Source organism: Coturnix japonica, chromosome 17 (assembly GCF_001577835.2).
Source record: "Coturnix japonica isolate 7356 chromosome 17, Coturnix japonica 2.1, whole genome shotgun sequence".
In the NCBI taxonomy this organism is placed as follows: domain Eukaryota; kingdom Metazoa; phylum Chordata; class Aves; order Galliformes; family Phasianidae; genus Coturnix; species Coturnix japonica.
Genome location: NC_029532.1, coordinates 7,308,117 through 7,329,091, shown reverse-complemented (window position 1 = coordinate 7,329,091; position 20,975 = coordinate 7,308,117). Strand labels below are relative to the sequence as shown.

Sequence of the window (20,975 nt, the reverse complement as noted above, 5' to 3'; positions counted from 1 at the left end):
CACTGTGAAAATGTAACACTGCTATATAGAAGTAAGTATCACTCGCCTAGCTCTGAAAGAACGGCTGGTAACAAGGATGTGAATTGAGATGGCAAGAAACAGTAAAAAGTTACTAGCAGTGCAAGTCTTCAGTTACAACACGTACCTCACATAAGAGTAAGTCAATAATATGGAAGACCATGTAGAGAGGGAATTTTGCTGTGAACAGTGTAAGGAACCACTGGGAAGCATACATGTGCGCTTCAAGGCTGATGTCCAGAAAGTGGTTATACAGATCAGGAATGTATTCCTAATAAAATAATGGGAAAAGTAAGGAAGAAAGAAAGGTTAATTACACGAACTTGGAAGAGCAATTAAAATCCCAAAGTATAACAGGCAGGTTTCTGCATCCACCCATACCTGACAGAGCAGCTGCCTGACACGCTAAAGAACCTTCCAAGGATGCTGAAGGCTCAAGTGTGGATGCTCAGAACACTGTATTAAATCCACACTGAGCCACGTTCCTGAGCTCACATCCTAGTCAGAAGCCCAGGCAGTGCTGGCTGACAAACGCTATTCGTGTGTAAGATAAACAGCTTGTTTTGCTGTTCTGAACTGCATTCACTTCACACGAGCCTGTACCTGCATGAGGCGCTCCAGCTGATAGAACTTGCAGTGCAAATCTTCAAAATTCTGTTTGAAAAGTTCCCTGAGTCCGTAATCAAACATGATTTTGACCAGCACACTGAAAGCTTGCTCCTCAGGCATCTGTGAGAAGAAAGCGTATTTATCACAGAGCATGTAAATCCTTCACACCATCTGCCCTTACTGTGGTCTCCTCCCTCCTACAGAAAGGCCGAACTGTTACTACTTCTTAACCCACTCGTAGCCAGTTCCAAAGTAACCAAGAGTACCAACACACACAGTGAGATCTGGTGTTGGAAACAGCCTTTCATTCACATTCAGTGGAATAAACCACTTCCACGTCACCCAACTAAAAATACATCTTTTAGACATCAGGACCAACGCAGCTTCTTGTCGTATTTCTTACACATCGTGCCAGAATCCTACAGATTTTCAACAGCCTAATTCTGTCACCTACGTAACTAAGACAAATGCAGTATGATCAGAGGATGCTAAACAGGATCTTTCCCTTATTTTTAGCCATACAGTTACCTTTTTTAATGACATTAATTACATTTCACGCCTGTTTTTCAGCTGCCATGAATAAGACAGAGCAGTAATTGCTAACAAAAACTCAATTTATCACAACTCATCACTGGTTTAGGAAGGTTCAATATCCCTTCCCTGCCAAAAACCGAAGATACGCTCATCATGGCTTGTCAGTGTTTAGACATTTCTCTCAAACACAAAGATTCAGCTTTCTATATTTATATAGTAAAGTCTGACTTCAGGCCAATCACTTTTTCCTATAAAGGCCAGAACACCCACCTCAGGATTCTATTATGAATCTGCAGATGGAGTTTGTTAAAACTGAAAACTTTGCTGACATGCACTGGTCTGGTAGTGATGAACTCCATTTCTACAGTGCTTTCCAATATCTGTATTCCCTCGCAGCTGTACTCCAAAGGCCCGTTTCAAAGAAACCTATTTGAAATTCAGCCTTTTTATTGCATACTTTATTTCCACAGGCAATACCTAACTGTTAAAGAAAGAATTCTCCATTCTCCACCAGTCTAATGTAATGGATATTCCAGAGATGGACATAAGACCATGAAAAATCAGAGCATGTATGTTTCAGTAGAAGTGTTCAGTTCTCCTGTCAGGAAGTATATCACCCTTCTTGATCTGATTCAGTACGGTAATAAAGAATTAATTGGCCGTCAAGTCAATGTTTCCTATTACAGTTACAATGAACTATAAAGTTGTTATGATTACTCATTTGGCTGACGTTTAAAAAGAAGTGAGTTTGTGTTATGTTCTGCATCCTCCACTGACTTTACAGGGTTATAGAAAATGCCCCATGAAGACCAGTCTTCCACTGAAAACTGCAGAGATGCCTTCATACTCTGTTCTCACTGGTAGCAACAGTCACTAAGAATCAGCTGGGGAGAAGAAATCTCCTGACACTACAGAGCTTAGAACTGTTCAGTTGCAACTGCCCACCTCGCAATGCACACACTGAGAAAAAGCAGACGCTGTTTTAAAAAAGAACGGTCTATAAATAATTTGCATTGATTTCAAATCCTCTCATATTTCCTAACCATGAGCAAATGTGAAATTTTTGCTTCTGATTTACAGTAAGCATCAAACTCCCTGGCTTCTGAACACCCAAACAATTAAAGGATATTACTCTGCTGAGGCCACTTTTACCAACAACATTAAGTTAAAAAATATATTCTCAACAAAATAAAAAGCTATTTTATCCTTCAATAATCTCTAAAACCAAAAAGCACAAAGGCCCAAAATACAGGAGCTCAAATAAAGGCGGTATAATGTTCGAAATACTGAGGCCCACTAAGAAACTGACATCCCATGAATGCCATAAATACAGTACTACTGTGTATATACAACACAGGGTGATTAACAACTGTTCTTCTGACTGATTTCAATAGAAAGGTCTTCTAAAAAGCTTAAATCTGACCTTGAAACCCTGTAACAGAAACATTTACAGTTGTCTGATATACAAACTCCATGCCTACTAGTGATCATGAGTACAAGCCTGTAGAGTTTCAATTGGAAGGGGTCCTGAAACAGAAACACAGTGAAATGAACACTGACTGTAGACAAGAGTTGTTATGAATACTACAGCTAGTTTTAAACAATTTACTATTCTGCCTAAAATCACATTATTATTGACCAACATTTAAGTGGATAAGCAGCCTGCAACCCCACTAGTTCAGGAGTTACCAATGTCTGTCCCAGACATGTTGAGCAATATTTATTCTTAAGCTTAAAACAAACTGGAGGAACAAAAAACCACCACTTACATGTAGAAGCAGCACAGCAGCAAGAAACGATTGGCCTTGACAGTAACCAATCTCTTCATCATAGACAGAATAGGCCTAAAAAAGGAATCCAATTTTTTATAGCATATCTGAGCTAAAAGCACAAAGAAAACAAAATGTTGCACTGAACACAGCGCCATGACATTTTCATGGGGTGCAGTGGTGCCATCGGTGTCATTCAAAGGAGAGGATAACCTGTGTGAGACTCAAACCATGGCAAATAGCAGTGGCTGGATACAGTAATGCAGCAAGACTGCTGGAGTCTATTAAGCTACTTATCTGAGAGCTTTTACCCCTAAACAGCTTCAGGGATGTTAGGAGGTCATTTGTGAAAGAGAAACACCAGTAACACAAAGAAAGAGCGCTAAAACATTTCATATTCCTTCTTCATAGCTGCATTTTGCCAGTGTTTGTCTCACTCAAAACAATTCAGCCATCTCTGCTACAGGAGTGAGCTGTAGAAGTGTTGATCAAGGAGGCCTGTCACAAACACACACATGGGTTTCTATTTCTATCTCTATCCAACTATTCTAAATGGGATGAGCAGCCTTCCTGCTAACGCAGGGATGGATCCCATTTCTCTCTCACTGCCTCTTAACCTTTAGCTGAGGATCTGTTGTGTCCCTGTCTCTACATTCCATCTTTGGATACAAAAAAATGACAATTTCTAAACTGAAGCTCTCTTCCTCTCCTCAGCCTCAATCCAGGCTGATGTGTCTGGAATCATGTGAAGCTTCTGTACTAAACAACTTAGTGCTCAGGAATCTGGAGGGCTTACTATGTCAGATCACCTCTCTGAAGGGCACAATAACCAGGAAAACAACTGCAATGAAGAACAAGCCAGAGTTTGCCTCTGAGATACAGTGAAATAACTGTAATCTCCACACGTTCTTCTCATGTAACAAAGATACTTCTGTCAATGATTTTAAATATACGTTACCAGAACAAGAATGTAAAGAATACCTTGCATATTTTGTACAAGGAGTCCTGACCATCTCCTCCAGTATCTTTAAAATAATCATGAGCAGGAAACGTTCGATTGATGTCTCGGGTGATAGCACTGTCTTGTGGAGACTCCTATTAGGAAAAGTAAAAACAAAAATTGAGGTAGTTTAAACTAAAACATGTCAGAAGAGAATAAATTACTCTATGTGAGCACTGAGAATCAAGGGATTGACATGGTGTTCTGCGCACTGTTCTATATTTAACAAATACAGTCTACTCAACCAGAACAGTCTGCCTGCTGGCTGGCAGCTCCAGATCACAATCTTGATAGATTTGGTTACCTCAGCACATCTGGGAACAGTCAGTGAGTGGCAGAAAAAGCACACACACACACAAAAGCATTCCGGGACATTGCAATGCAGACAGCAGCCTTCCCGTGGAGCCTTCCAAAGGCAATGCTGCCTGGTCACATTTCATTTATCCAAAACTGTGGAGGGTAGCAAACAATTGTAAGCAGCTGCACGCTGCCGTCCTAACTTCTTTCATTCATTCTCCTAAGAGCCTCAGCTAGTGAAACCACTCTCCATTCCTTCCATAAAATTAGGCAGTGCAGAAGTAGAAAATTACATGAGCAGCATACAGCAAAACATAATAAAATGCAGGGACTGCTGCCTATAGGAACAGGGCAGCTCAGCATCAGGAAGATGGAACTCTGTTCTCTAATTTCTCAGATGCAATCGTTTTTAGATGTCTGATGTGCTTTGAAAGCTGCACAATAACAGACATCATACTGTTATGGCTCGATTAAAAAAAACCATGAAGCATGAACAACAGACTTAAAAGATAACTGGAAGAAATACCATGTGAGTCTGCATTGAGTCCTACACAAAAAGTAGTGAAAACTCCAGGTAGAGATTAAAAAATTCAGCACAGTAAAAAGGGAAACGTAGGCCTTTCCTTCCCGACAGTAATCCAATGTGTATGCCACATGATCTCCCTGAGATCAGTGGGCAAGACTGGTGTCAAACAGCTCTAAGGAGATTCGTCAGTGTTGCACAGGATGGGCGAGAAGGAATCCTGGTTACTCCCATGGAGAAATCTCCTGACAAAAAGTTTCCAGGATATGGAACTGGCTTTTTTTTAGGTCTGTGTCAGATACACCACGTGAAACCACAACCATTTGTAAACTATGTCCACCTTATCCAGAAGTGCTATCTAGGTCAGATTCAGGTTCAGAGGGGGAAGGTAAGCAGGTGGCATTCCCACAGTGGGGTCTTCTAAGGTCTTTTTCAACATAAAACATGGCAGAGAGATGCTCTGATCCATCTCATCCAGTTCACTCAGTTCACTTTGCAAACTGTTCCTACAGTAAATGCTTAAGGCAGACTTCATCACACTGCATGGAAACCTTTGAAATCTGGAAAAACAACAAGTTGGTCTTGAAGAGCTGTGAGCAGCGATGGCTGGGAACCAGCAGCATCCCTCAGAGCAGAGCTGGCACCAGCACAGCAGTGCATGGAGCTCAGGGGCCTGTAGCATGGAAGGAAGAACCCTCCACAGGTTTGTGAGCACCACAAATAGGAAGGAGAGGCTGGGATGTTAGTAATAACACAGCAACAAAAGCCCTCTTTGTCTGCAGATGTTTCCTTTGCCTACCATGGTCTCTCTTCCCGCTACCAAAGAGGACTTTTCCTAGACACCACCTGAGAGCTAAGAATGCTCAGAATTGAATTCTGAAAACTTTCTGAATAAGTCTTTCCGATAACTTCCAGCTTTTTGGAAGGCTGCAAGACTGAATAACTCCTTTGCAAGAATGCAAGTACCGTTCACTGCCAACAGCAATTTGTGGCACTGAACAATTGGATTTCCAGATTGTTATCTTTGTCCTGCTGCAATAGCATAGATTACAGAAAATAATCTTAAATCCACTTGCCTTTTAATTTGCTTATTTAATAGCAGAAGCAAAAGCATCTGGTTGGAAACTTATAGGACAGGCTTCACTGTCATTATGACTAAAGAGAATAATCAGCAGTCCCTCTCTGGCTTTGCGTGACTGGTCTATGTTTCAGTACAACTCCTCAAGCAATCAGTAAGGCTGGTTCCTGCAGCTGAAACACAGCTCAGTGAGAGAAAAATTAGCGGAAATGATAAGGTTTAAAAATGCTTTTCAAACCATGGCTTTGAAATCTCTCCATTAGAACAAACTGCTGCAATCCAAGCATTGTGCAACCTTTTCTTTACTCCTATTTTTATACCTTGCTGTGAGAATTGGCTCAATGGGCAATTTCTCATGCTTTCAGGGGACTGGGAACCAAAGGAAACCCTTCTGAACCCACACCCTTCACAAACTGAGATTGAAAAATAGAAAGCTAAGAATGACAGGAAGAAAAAGAAAGTAATAAAGAAGACAGAATGGAAAACAGCCATGAGAACTGAGGCAAGCGCAGTAAAGATTAGAATTCTCACATGAGTTCACTGCTCCAAAGGAAAGCAGGAAAACGTGGATGCTCAGACTAAGAACATACCTCTCCTTCCCCTTTGTTGTGCCCTTTACAATATTAGTGGACTTATACTAAAAACTTCCTCTCCAGCTTAATCAAAAAAACCCACTACGAGAGTAGGTACAGAAACTAGGATGCAGTCTAGCACATACTTTATCTACTTTATCAGCCTTTGTAAACATAAACGTCCTGGTTCCCACCTGCTAAGATGGATACACTTAAAGGACATTTTCCTTGTACTTTTCTCCAAAGTTTAGCATCTTTATGATCCTTCCTGGGAGAATTATCCCAGGATGTGCAAATCTTGGCATGCAGCTGCAGTCTTGACCGTGCTGTATCGGAAGCGTTTTCTGTACCTTAAGCCACACTTAAAGACTTGGAAGAGCTGAAGTTGAGAGCACCTCTTCACAGGGCTGACATAAACTTGAATTCAAACACCACCCTCATAAGAAAACAAAACAAACTCTGCAAAGTTCTCACTCTTGTCACCATGGAATCCACTTTCACACTGCAATGACTCAGGGAGGGCCCAGTGACTTTGCAATGGTGTTGTCATACCATCAGAAATCACTATGAGAAGAAAGGTCTGGAGATTCCAGCAATCAGTGAACACACGTCACTGGGGTCTGCTCAGCACATGGCATGTTGCTGCAGGGCACAGGCAGGGCTCTGATGAGAGCAGCGAGTCAGCTCACAGCTTCCAGCAGTCACAAGAGGCCAAAGATGTCCGAAACTTCTACAGACAGGACAGCGTTACACACTATGGGTAAGAGGATCTGATAAGATCTGCACATTTCACATACATTCTTGTGACACTTGGTGGCTATTTTTAATGTCTGCACGACATTACGTCACCAAATTTATTTATTTTGCAGGTTAATGGTGTTCCCAAGATTACATTTGATCTGTAGTATTGATACTGACTTTTACCCAGAGCCCATTCCCTGCATGTGCCTTGGACCAAAGCAGTGTGAGAAGATTTTAGCACACAGAATTACACCCAATACTGAGACCTTAAGGAAGTACTATGAAAGCCACTTTCAAAGCAGCAGGCTTGTTAGCTTCTCACGAGACATGCTGCCCTCAGAACAGAAGTGTTACCCAGAGTAAGCACTTACCAAGAACATTCACAGATAAATAGAGGCATTCGTGGAAATAAAATGAATGGTTTAAAGAAACACCTGCAATTTGATATAATAGTGCACTGATACAGCATACTTTCAGTCCAAATATGGCAATATAGAGCAATTCTAAAAATAAAAGTGAATCCCTTGTGATATCCAGCCCTTTAGCTGTGTTCATTTCCTTTTAGGGCTCAAGTTTCCCACAGGAAAAATATAGAGAGGAGTTTGCCTTTAGCTCCCCACACCACGTATGGGTAACACGTAAACATACAACGCACGATGGAAGGTTGTCCTGCTCTTGGTGATTAAAACCAGAACACTGAGAACAACAAAGATAAGAGGAAACCCCCCCGAGTCCCCCTCCACAATGAACACACCTTTACCACCACCCAGTTAGATAAAAGTCATCTCAGACAAGACGTGAAAACGTGTGACGTATCATTTATTTCTTAAACGTATTCATGATCCATTCAGACCTTTCAAATAAAGTGTACAAGTGCATTTCAGAATAAAAAACTACACTCTTCACACAGCTCTGTAGAACACGACATTTCATAGAGAAACTTGAAGCAAAAACTTCCTAGTAACCACCCATGCATCCTTTGGCTACAATAACATCACTGATCAACAAGTACTGCTATTCAATTCTGAGTTTCCCTTCAAAGAGAAGGAGCATCCTAAAATACGCTGCTCCTTCCAAAGACCTCTCTTTAAAGAGAGAATATCAAATAAATTAGCTAGGCTTTAGGCAAAACAGTAAGGCTACTGAGTACTGTTGATGCACGATCCATACATTTGGCAAACAGGCAATCCTAGGCTACGTGAAACACGTCAACAGCCCTTGAAATCTGAGTAGTATCGAGATTACATCAATTCAAAACAAATGGCAGACAAAGATGTAACCAGTGGAACAATCACTGAAATATGTGCAGTTTGTCTTAGGATGGGAAGTGCTGATAGATTCAGAAAAGTGTCTATAAAATTTGCTAAGAACCACACTGACATTCTTAAAATTACATATATTACAAAGCCCTAAACTGTGTGACTGTACAACTCTACCACATTAAACCGTCTGTTTTAAAAACACATACATATATCCGTATGTATGTGCATCTACAGCAAAGAGGAAACGAGCCAAGAGATGTACGACAGCCAGAGTACAGATCACCTCAAAGGGAATAATACAGTTCTTTGAGTTTTAATACCTCATAGCAAAAATACCTCTTGGAAACAACTATGCAAAGATTCAGCATCAGGTATTTACACAGCTCAGTTTAACACAGTTCACTTAATATTTAAAAATAGGTGAGTTATTTTCAATCAGTAACACTTGCAGGTTTTCGCTCAACTATATTTTTTCCTATTATCACCCTTAGCCAAAAGATCAGCTACAAAACGCCAATGAGAACAGCGGGCAGCAGGACCCCTCTGCCCCACATTTTAACAATTCCAAGTTGGCACAAAATACGTATCCTTGGAGCCACGATGATCCTCAGCTGTCCTGAACATCAAGCACGCATCTCCACCTCCTCTCCCTCCCCTGGGTACCAGCACAACAAATCCAGGCAGAGATGAGGAGCGCTGCGAGGCCCAGGCTGATGCCTCAACGCTCAGCGCTGTCACAACAAAACGCGGTGTTATGGAGCCCGGCGGGTTGGCATGGCTCAGGTTCACCTGCCTGCTTCTCTGATCTGCTTTGGTGGATTTGTTTCCTGCAGTCCTTCATAGCGGGGGTTTCACACTCACACCTCTTGCTCATCTTATAATACAAAACAATTCCCAGCATTCAAAGGTGCACAAAGTTTCTACAAACACACACACGCATTCCTATGTGTGATTTTGTATATTCTTGGCCTTTCCACTGACACTCAGGAAAGAAGCACCAGCCGTGGCACTATCATGTACAAAGCTGGACTGCCCCCCAATGCGATTTCTCACAGCAACCCTCAGACAGACAAAAAGCCATCGCAGAACACACTGAGATAATCTGAGCAGTGGCTCCTGCTGTCCCCATGATTAGGAAGGAGCAGACAGAGGTGGAACGTGCGGACAAGAGAGCATCCTTTAAAGGAATATCGCTCCGCTGCATTTTGTTCAGCAAAGCAACCTAAAAGCACACGCATGCACAGCCTCCCATGCTTGCAGTTTAATTGTAAACAGCACGTGGGGGAAAAAAAAAACAATTAAAAAGGTACTAATACAATTCTGAGCTCCCTGAAGAAAAGACATACCCACGAGTATTAAGAACAGTAAGAAAGCTCATCATTAGCAATCGCAAACTCATTTCCATCCTGTTGCATTCATTAAAGGAATACAAAATTGAATCTAGTGTTTACATGCTAGAATTACAATAGAAACTTGACTTCAGAGGTTACATATGGAGAGAAGTTTATCAGCATAGCAACTTGCAAAACACTGTGCTGTTCAGCACCTCCAAAGACATCACTGTGAACACAACACGTGTGATGTCAAACCCCTTCCGGCAGTTCCAAAGCACGGCTGGAGGGAGCACTGCTTCCTGCCACCCAACAATTAACCGCACCATTACTTTTAGTAGGTTTTAATGACAACAATTTATCCTCAAGAAATACCAAATCCCCCAAAAACGGAGGTGATCAGGAACACCCCAAGTACCTCACCACCCTCAGGGAGTCACTTTTTGTATGCTAAACATCAACTCCTTCAACAGCATCTATAGAAAACGTGTTTTAAAAATGTCTTTATGAAACACTCTTAATACCCAGCAATGCTAATATTTAAAAATATTTCACAGTGTTGTACTAATGTAACTTCATCAAACGAGCAACTCCAGTCAGCTAAAGCTCAAAGCCTTACATTATATTAAAATAGCCCAAAGTCTTCACGCACACACAACTATCACTAGCACTATAAATATACCTACGCCACTTCAGCGCGAAGCCTGGCTCTACTTCCCCTGACAAATCCCTCAGTACTCCTGCCAGCACATTGGAATGTCACCCTTTACTAATCTAATTACTGATTTCCAAGGATTCACTTACAGTTGAAATCCCATAAGGTCTTTTTTTTTTCCAATTTACAATGAAGGAATGATTTTTTTTTTTGATCAAGCATTTGATTGCTCATCTCACGTGAGCTCCCTGGCAGTGAAGGATGACACACATGCACAGCAAGACTTGTTGAGTTCATCTTTGGGAGGGGCTGCTTCAACTGTGTAACTTTAGAACCAAAGAGTCTCAAGTAACGCCTGAAAAGCCAGGGCTTCAATTCCAGAACTACCATCCTCGTGGTAGCAGCAAGCAGAGCCCATTGCCCGCAGGGTTGTGCCGCTGCTGCTTCCAGGCCAACACACGGATGGGGATCGCTCCTGGCTCTTGGTTTCAGTAACTGCAAATTCACGAGGTGGAGAATCAGCTCTGACTGTGCAGACTGGCCAATGCAGCCAGGTTGTAAATAAAAACTTGGGTCAGGATGCAAGAACATAAAGCTTACGTTAGCATCTCCACTGAGTGCCAAAGCTCAAGAGATGAAAATGGTTTACAGGTGAAAGCCACAAACACCTCCTTGCACCAACCGCTACACGCACCCAGAGCAGACAGATGGTGCTTTGTGTGACACGGTGATGGGAGCAAGAGCTGCAGAGCAGCACAGGTCAGTATGGAGCAGAGAACCACAGGGACAGCTCTCTGCCTAACAGTATTTCACACCCAGATAACCTCGAGTCACAGGAGGGAGGCAGACAGCAGCCACACCAGCCGTACCACACCAAGGCTCAGCTGCGCCGGTTCACCCACAATGCAGCCAAGTGGCAACAGAGCAGGAGAATCCCTGCTCCCAGTCTGGGCAGAACCCGAGCACGGCAGCACTGCAAGGAAGGTTATCTCCATCCTTACAACAGCGTGTTCTAAATGACTGACCCAAACTAAACACTCCACTGTGTTGACACAACTGCAGCTTACATCATACCACAAGTGCACACGCAGTGCTATCCCACAGGTTTCTTTTGTCTATTTCCGCTGGCAGCAACTTTCACTTTCTTTCTCTAAATACAATGACCCGCATCTACATATGCTACATTTTAACCTTCAAAAACTTTCTTCTTCCAAAAGCTTTTTATGTATATAACTTCAGCTTGCCTTTGCTTCTCTGCGGAAAACATCTTCCCAAGTGGTGGCTGCAACTGTGGAGGCTTTACACCTCTTGCATCAGCTACAAATGTGCCTTTTCAGCCTTAGACAGAACTGGTGACAAGGTAAACTTCAAGTTTATTTTGAATGGTATCACTGAAAGGATGTGCCACTGCATTCTGCAAGGTGGGAGATGGGAGGGAAAGAGCTTTTAACCTTAGGAACAACATAAGGACCAGGTCAGGCACGTGTTTTAGCAGATGCTTCAGGTACACAACACTAAAAGATGTGTTTAAACAATGATTAAATAAAACCTTCAAAACTTCCATCTTCTCACACAGAATTAGAGATATAAAAGATGAATAAAGACACTGGAAAAAAATGAAACGGGCCCTTTGTCACACACAACGGTTGGTTCCTAAGAAAAACACTTTCTAAAGCACCAACCTGAATTAGGGATACAAGTTCAACCACCTTCAAATCCAGATGTGGAATGAGAGAAGACTGAACGTTCTGCCTTCCCAGCTCATAGAGGTTCAGTACAGCTGTTAAGAGCACAACTAATATCAGAAAGCTGCCCATCCATTTTTCATACTGAATATTTCCATTTCACATGACATGTCCTCTGGAAGCGTCTTTTTCAGAAACAATAACTACTGAAATTAGGACTTCTGACACGTAGAACCTTTATGCGAAGGGAAAAAGTGCGATGCCTCAGAGATGCAGTGCAGGGCTGAAATCTGAGAATTCTCATTCAAGCTTCTGCTCTGAGAAAGCCCCTTCCTGCAGCCTGGTGCTGCTCCTGAACCCCATGTGCCTCAGTTCTCTGCCCCGCTTTCTCCACATAGAAGATTTATGACCAATATCCACCACAATCCTTTAGCACTGACACAGAGCCACGACAGAATTCCAACTAAAAGAAACAAATCTGAGTGATAAGAAGCCCAAGATACAAGTACAACCCCTCCAAGAGCAAATAAAGACCACAGAAACCAGTAATATCTAATAAAAAACTAACAGCAGATGACAACAAAACTTATGCTTCACACAAAAGGTAACTGTCGTGTTAAAAAATACTGCCACTTGATTAAAAATTATTACAATGATAATTCACAGATTTTCTCCCAACCAATTTGGGAAACAACAATGCCACCACAGCCCAAACTTCCAGCCTTCCTTTTGTATTGATGAGTGCTCCATGAAGCAAATAATCACATTCTGAGAAGTTGTGCGTATAGAAATCTTCTCCGGTGGCATTAAAAAAACCCAACTGAGTTCCACCCTGTAAACTGGACCTTGCAGCAGCTCGATTTGAAAGAGAAGCAGAGAACTCTAATAAAAAATAAATGTATTGTCTAAGATGGAATCCCAAAATTGGCTCATTTAATTATACCACAAAACACCATTTTTACTAAGATATAATGTGATTTCTGTATGGTCTCCATTGTGGCATTAACATACACAGTGCTTCTGACACCAATCTCTAAATGACCAGGCACACTCTGTCACAGAGATGGCCAAGAAAGGATTCGTTTCATATCTACAATAATGAAAGCAATCCAAGCTGAAAGCCTGCTGCCCAACAACCCATATAGCACATATTGTGATGAGAAGGACTAGTGTGCCTCACGTTAACTACGCGAGGAAGGATGTTACAGGGACTGCTGAGCAAACAAGGTAATGCTTTCCAAAATTCTTTCTTGCACAGTCGGCACAGGGACCAGGAATCGCCTCCATGCAGTTTTACTGAAGACAGCAGTCAAACAATATGGATCTTTAAACCACCTCATCACCTATAAACCTGGACCAGCCTTTAACTGACAGGGAAAATGTAGCTTAAAATTTAAAACACAGATAAATTAACACAGACAGTATTAGAAATACAGACTAACGAACCAGGCAACTGATGCAATATTAGAAACTGCCTGTAAACACAGGGTGAAACCTGAACACTTCAGCTGGCTGCAATTCCACTCTTCTTATCTCAGAAGAGACTTCCAGATTCTGACTTTCACCTCTCAAGGAAATCACCTGAGCTGAAGATTCTGAGACGAGTGTGAGTGAATGAAAGCCTACCTGTAAGGAACATTGCAATTGAAGTTCAGTTGCGAGCAACAGCAGCTGCAAATTTCCATCTAAATCTATACCAGCCACTACACAAAGTACAAGTCCAGGCTTACAGCTCAAGCAGCAACCGCTTCAACTCAAGTTAAATCTCTATGCCATTATTAAGCCCTTGTAATTTATGCTAAACTTCCATATCCTCAAAAACTAGCACTGAATACTCAAACCTTTTATTCATGCCACAAAATTTGGAAGGAAAAAAAACCAAAACCATTTGTCCTCCAGCTTCCACTGTAACCTGAAATGACCACATTTGGGGTTTTAGGCCCTAGCAGAATTTTTTTTTCTTCTATTAAATTTAATCAACTGCTTTGAAGGCTAGATTGTATTGCTTCAAACACGTGGAAATGTTAGCTAAGGTGAAGAGCCAGAGAACAGCTACTGGGAGTTTACCTGAGAGGCTGCTCCAAAAATACCACAAAGAAATGCTTCGATATTAGTGACTAAAGCCCTTAAACTGCTCCCTAAAGCCCACCCATGCCATGACACCTACAAAACACTAGAGAACAATTAGCCAGCTGTGAGCTAATGCACCATTTATAAATGACTCACCGCACTGCTATGCTCTGCTCCACACACCAAGGCTACCTGGCACAGCCAGGTGTCTCAGAGCAAACAGCAGACTGACACAGCTTAGCAGAAGGAATCACCTCTACGGTGTCTGTGCAAAGATGACAGTGTAAGCCCTTAACCTAGACAACGTCTTCATATGAAAGACAACAAGCAACGTTGTGAGAGCTTCAGGATTTAGACAGCCTTAAACTTTCAGATGAGCTAAGGAAGAAGCTCATCTGGACAGGTCTGAAGTATGGATGAACACTGAAAGCAGCTCACAACATGGCTTTGTCCCAGGACAAACCACACGAGCCCAGGGACCATAGCTCCCAGCAGATCACAGAGGAGGGAACGCATGTGCTTGCAGGACCACTAAAAACAGAAACCATCTTGGTCAATAACAGCAGACCTGAAAACAAATAAACGCAGTCTTTCCTTTGGTCAAGAGAACTGCTCCAGTTCTGAAACACTCTTCTGAAACTATCTTCCCTTATTTCTTTTCCTTTCCCAGTATGACAAGTGTAAACCAACCGCGACTTCATACAACAGCTCAAACAATTCCCCAAAGTCACGGCACCGAATGCACGGACTGGGAGCACAGCACAGCACCAGGTCTGTGTTATAAAGGACAATGCAGATGTAATGCACTGCTACAGGACATGGCTCACTAACGCCTTCCTATTCCAACACGGCACCAGTAAAAAGACATTGTTTTAAAAAACCAATCAATTTGAGGGCTGCACCGAATTCTTAACGGCATCACAATACTCAAAAACACTTTGTTTAAGTGAGCCTGAGAAACGCTGTGGTCGATGAAACTTTGTTTCTCAGATACTGTACATTGTTTGACCAGTTAAATATGTGTTTGCCAACAGGATTTAGCTCCTGCTATATTCGAACCATCTTTAATCCCCGAAAGCCCCAAGAAAAATGTCTCTGATTTAGCTCTGTGCACTTATGAATAACTCAAATACTACAGTTAAATTTACAACATAGTTCCCTTAGCTGTTTAGAAGACAATTGTTTTCTTTCCTTTCCCCCTAAGTTCTAGTATGTAAAATATCAAAAGAATTTAGATTAAAGAAAAGGGGGAGAGGGGGGGAAGGGAGAACATGTTATTTTTAAAGTTGTTCTTGAGAAAATTTCCACTCAAAAATGTGGCATTTCTCCACTGTTTGGAGAACAATTTTCACATGTTGGCATCGCTCTCAAGCGGCTGCCACAATTCTGGTATCATAAAATGACAAGTATTTTTCTCTTAGCTTATCAAAACACATGCTAGATGTGGTCTGATTCAAGTTTTTTCTTACTTGACAACAACCAGGGAAATGCAGACTGTTCTCTGACTGCGCACACGCAGCCAACCAGAGTTACGGGGCTGGGGACGGCTCAGATCCCAGTGCTGCGCTCACGGCTCCGTGAGACCACGTTCATGAGGAAACGTTCCCATTGTTCCCCCCTGCTCTACAAGTCCTGCCTAGGTAGCACAGAAAAACAAGTTGTTTGGCCCCTTCTGTTACAACGCTGGAAAATTCTGTCAATATACTTTGGCATATATTAAAAAAATCCCTGTAATACACCATATACCATGACATTTCCACTGCAGATCATTTACATGTGAAGCACGAATCTCAAAAGAACCCAGCAGAACTGTAAGAAAGACTACATTTTGCTGAAGCTCTCAGACACCCACTCCATTCAGTCACACCAGCTGGAGAGGTAAGTGTCAAGATACAGCTTTATTCTTAAAAACGAATATGGAGGTGAAACTCCACAGCCGCCTCCACAGCCACACTTTGCTTTTTTTAAAGTGAAACCACAACGATTTGTGCTCCTGATTCTTCCATGTCAGCAGCATTTCTCAGAAACCTTTTTGCAAATCTGGACATCATAGAATCGTATTTAACTTTTTGCAAATCACAGAGTAGAGTTGTCCCTGCACTTCCCAGTCTTAGACGTGACATCCATTGGAAGATCTTTTGCTCCTAGAGGTAGAGGAGTCCTTGGCTACCCTCTGTCTAGCACAAGAGGCACAAATCGCCCCCGAGAGACGCTTCAGCCCCTTCTGAAAGACACTGTTGGACAGACTGTAAATGACACAGTTGCAGAAACTGTTGCTGATGGCGAGCCAAGTGGTCAAGAAGGATGCAACGCGGTTACTATAGACGTTGGAGCTCTCCAGCAGAAAGTAGATGATGTAGGGCAACCAGAGGATGTAGAAGACACTGGTGATACGGAAAAGAACCATGGCGTAGCGCTTGTCCGGGCAGGGCTGTGCCTCCCCTGCCTCCCCATCCTGAGAGCTGAAGCGCACCCTCCTCTCATTGATCTCCTTGGTGTGCTGCTGGCAGATGCGGAAGATGTTAAAGTACGTAAAGCAGACCGTGAAAGCTGCCGGGGCGTACAGCATCACCACGATGAAGAGAGTGAAGTAAGGGTCAGTGTTCCAGGAATTGGCACACCACTGAAACACGTCCCCGTGGTATCCAGGCTTTCCCCAGTGAAAGGAGGGTAAGAAGACCAGGCAAGAGTACAGCCAAATTACCAGGATGCAGATCCGCAGTCTCCACGGGGTGACCAGCGTGTTGTAGGTCAGCGGCTTGGTGATGGCAATGTACCTGTCAATACTGATGCATGCCAAAGAGGCCATGGAGACGCTCTTCAGCACTGATACCACATAACCAAAGATCTGGCAAACCAAAGACTCGCTTAAAACAACTGGATAGTGCAGCAGAGACAAAGAAGGCACCAGACAGCTCACACCCACCAGGAGGTCAGCATACGCCATAGTCTGGATGAAGTAACTGGTGGTGTGGTGGTTCAGCAGAGGTGCACAGTGAAAGACAAATATCACAATAATGTTGCCTGAAATAATCAGCACCATGAGGAACACGATAATAACCACTTCCAGGAGGCAAAAATTGATGGTCTCCAAATAGCTAATGGCCAGGAGACAGAATGGCCGGCCACTCTGGTTGCCAACCAAGGAGGAGTTCATCTTGAGCACTGCAGTGATCGCTACTTCATGCTCCTGCCTGCTGCCTGCAGCCGCCCCAGGCAGCTGCTGTCATTGCGGCTGGGGCTCTGCGTGCAGCAATGTCAGAACCAGAGCTCGGGTCCCCAGGGCTGCTCCAGCTGCCGCTGCTGTGCATTGTCTGCAGCGCAATTCCCCTTTAAACCCGGCTCCGCGCTGCTACCGGTGCACGGGGACCCGGCGGCAGTCATGTCAGCAACTTCACGCAGACACGGGGCTGCTATTAGAGCCCTCTGGGTGGGCCGCCTCACTCAGGACGGCAGAGGGATGGGGAACAGGGAGAAGGAGCCTTCCTCGAGCGCGGATGGGAGTCCTCCCGAACGCTGACAGAAGAGAAGGGGAAACGTTTTACAGCATCATCCCCGCCCCGCTCCCGCCGCCTCCGGCCCCACGCCCTGCTCCGCCGCTCCCCGCCGCCCGCCCCGGGCCCACCGAGCGGCGGTTCCCGGTCCGCAGCTCCCGCGGCCGCCCGTGCGGAGGGATGCGCGGAGGGGCGGAGGGGGGGGGGCGCAGCCCCGCTCTCCTGGCTCCATCTTGCGCGCCGCTTTGTTCGCCCGCCCCGCCGGGATCGCGTCCCTCCGGCCCCGCCGCTCCCCCCGCCCGACCCGGGGCTCCTCTTGGCCGCTGCCCGGCCCTCACCTGCCGCCGGCGAACAAAAGCCGAGCGCGTCCCCAGCGAGCGCGGCGCGGCAGCTCCGCTCTGCCCGGCGCTGCGGAGCCGGGGGAGGGGACGGCGGGAGGAAGGGGAGGGAGGCGGGCAGGAGCGCGGGGGAGGGCGCGGCGCCGGCGGGGACCCGGCCGGGCTCCCCCGCAGCCCCCGCCCCGGGCTCGGGAAGGGCCGAGCCCCGCGGGACCGCCGGTGCCTCCCCCCGGACCCGCCGCGGTGCCTCACCCTGCGCGACCTCGGAGCCAGCGGCGCGGCGAGCATCCATCCCTGCAGCAAGGCGGCTGCCGCACGGTGCTGCGGGTGCGCCCTGCCCTGCCCTGCTCCCTCACCGCCTCTGCAGGGCGGGTGGCCGCGGGCCGAGCGAGGAGCCGAGAGCCAATGTCTAGCGGGACTTAAGGCTTTTCTATAGGAGCCCTGGTGGAGAAATGCCCGTTCCGTAGGGAAACGGCGTCTTTTTCCTGGCGTAGTTTGGGTTGCTTAGGAGACACCTGAAACCAAGGGCATCCCAGCTGAGAGATGCGGTTCTCTGGTAATTCAGGTGCTGCTCCGGAGGTAAAGTCACCTCCTGCACATGCACACAAAGTGCAACGGCGTCACTACCACCAACAGTGTCACTACCACCAACAGTGTCACTACCACCAACAGGACCTTCACGAACTAACCCGGCTCTACAAAACAAAAAGCTTGCTGGCATTCCAGAGCAGTGGTGCACAGTCACACCACCACCAAATCACACCGTGAATATTTGACCAGAAATACCTCTCCCATGCACTCAGGGCATGGATGGTCTAATGGGATGCTGCTATCTCATCTGCCCAATGACAGGACGGCACCTGCGAGCATCTCATCAGAGCTAAGCACACCCTGGAGACCGAGGCTCGTTCTGAGCCCGTGGCCAGGAGCTGCTCACTGAGCTGAGCCGCCCAGCAGTGGAGCAAAGTGAGGCTCTTCAGCAACCTGAGTCCCTTCATCCAAAATGAAAGTCTTCAACTGTCACCTACACCAGCTCAAATCACACCCTGGATCCTACTGAAACCCGAGGTTTTGGTTCATGTAAGCTAAGCTTTTGTCACACTGATAGATACCCAATGGAAATGGAGTTGCTGCCAAAGGAACCAGTATCAAAGCCATCACGCTGCAACACTTGGGATTTCAGTTGGCCTGTAGGTAGAAAAGCCATTTTGCAGCGTGTTTTTACTGGTCAAAAGCCCTGACTGGACAACACCACGAATTGGCAAATTTTGACTTGGTCTCCTACAGAAATCCGAAAACAAAAATGTTACTTTTCCACCCAAAGATCACTTTGCCATTGTCCTTCATTTCTGTTAGAATTTATGGCATTTCTACGCATGGAAAATTAAGTACTAGAACTGTAGCTAGGAAACATAAACTTTGAATTAAATTTAGGCAAGTGCATTGTGGTTATACAAAAAACAAGCTATGATTGAATTACTGCCGGAGAAATGATCTCCTATCTTTCCAAAGCAGAGAATGATTTACATACCAATTGATTCACATAGTATTTCTGGCTCCTTAGGCATGAATAGGCACATTATAAACATCCTTAGGAAAACAGCACACACTGAACTTTAAATATATCTCACATATATAAAAATAAGATAGTATTGGAAATCCTGAGACTGCCCAGAACAATGTCTGGTTGCTCAAATTTCAAAACAAAAGATGTTCCTCTAAATCAAAAAGTCCTCCATGTTTTATTTTTATTAGTAGTCTGGACTTAACTCCTACACAGCCGGCGGGCATTTCTACATAAGAGAATGTTTTCCTTTAGCTGACAGCCCGTTGTTCCCTCAGCACAGGGTAACAGCTCTGCTCCATGTCCAGGCCAGCCCACAGCTGCTCACTGCATGCACCCAAACCATGACCATGATTTCACACCGACTCTCTCAAGCCCCCCCTGCACACTGACCTGCAGCAGACTGGGAAGGCTGGAAAAGGTGACTGAGTGGAATATAACCCTACCTGCCACACCTGGAGTGAGAGACCAGCTCTGGTCCAGTGCACAAACAGCCAACCAGGATTCACCTCTAACATGTGAAAACGTGCATTTTTGGTAGCTGAGACCTGGGATTTTGGGTACTGGTCAGAGAATACTTCTGCATTTAGGCATTTCTCCCAGTGATAAAGTACAACCTCAGCCAGGACTATTAAAAGGTATCCAGGAACTCAAAGTTCCAATGAAACTCTTGGGAGACCTACTGCTTATAAAAGATAATTAAACTTTCATCACCACATGATCAAAACTCATCAAACAAGGGATCTGCAAGTTCAGGCGAACCAACAGCAAGCCTATGTCATACTTTTCCATACTGTGCTTCACAGATGTAAGTGAAGTTTAATTTCAATTAATTATACACAATTGTGGCCCTCTGTACTCCTAGAAAATTACAGATTCCCCTTAAATTGGAATCCCAATTGCAACACATGGAAAATAAACGTTAGCCACCCACAGCTAAAGCACTGCTGTATTGCGTGCCACTGATGAAGCAACCCATTCACTCAAAGAATGGAACTGACATTTTAATTTCTTCATTAAAAAATTAGTGTAATTTGCACCAAGACTGAGGGTTTATTTGATAGAACTTGTGTACTGCAATTCTCAGCTCTTGGAGACAAAAGAAAATGAGAAAGGGAACAGTGAGAGCCCTGCTGCAAGGGAAACTGCAAGGAGTCTAACTCTAACCAGGATACAACCCCTATCAGAAATGCTACCCCGGGGTAACATCCCAGACCAGCCTTCTGCCACTGCACTGCATTTATTTATTTACTTTAAGTTTTACCACAAGATGTCCCTCTGATGTTGAATTTTTCTTAATACAGTGTATTTATCTGGTACAACAGCTCCTGTTTGGGTTGGGTTTTTGTTTCTTTAATCCTTCCACACAGACCTACACCCAAAAGTTCTTATTTTTCCCTCAGTATTTCAAATATCAGGTTCTTATAATGTTGGT

At 44.4% G+C, this 20,975-nt stretch overlaps 2 protein-coding genes across 3 annotated transcripts in view; both read right to left on the bottom strand.

Annotated features, from left to right (window-relative positions):
* Nucleotides 1-20,975, bottom strand: part of RABGAP1 (RAB GTPase activating protein 1) — a 60,247-nt gene that overhangs the window by 12,594 nt on the left and 26,678 nt on the right. For both annotated transcript variants that reach the window (XM_015879205.2, XM_015879206.2), the window contains exons 14-17: nt 3,912-4,025; nt 2,931-3,005; nt 622-747; nt 146-289 (exon numbers count right to left, since the gene is read on the bottom strand). In XM_015879205.2, coding sequence (XP_015734691.1) covers nt 146-289; nt 622-747; nt 2,931-3,005; nt 3,912-4,025 — 459 coding nt within the window. The remainder of the gene's footprint in view (nt 1-145; nt 290-621; nt 748-2,930; nt 3,006-3,911; nt 4,026-20,975) is intronic.
* Nucleotides 7,940-18,059, bottom strand: GPR21 (G protein-coupled receptor 21). The gene is made up of 2 exons (XM_015879211.2): nt 17,977-18,059; nt 7,940-17,660 (listed from the first exon to the last, which is right to left on the bottom strand). Exon 2 carries the CDS (start codon nt 17,299-17,301, stop codon nt 16,255-16,257), a length of 1,047 nt encoding a protein of 348 aa, XP_015734697.1. The 5' UTR covers nt 17,302-17,660; nt 17,977-18,059; the 3' UTR covers nt 7,940-16,254.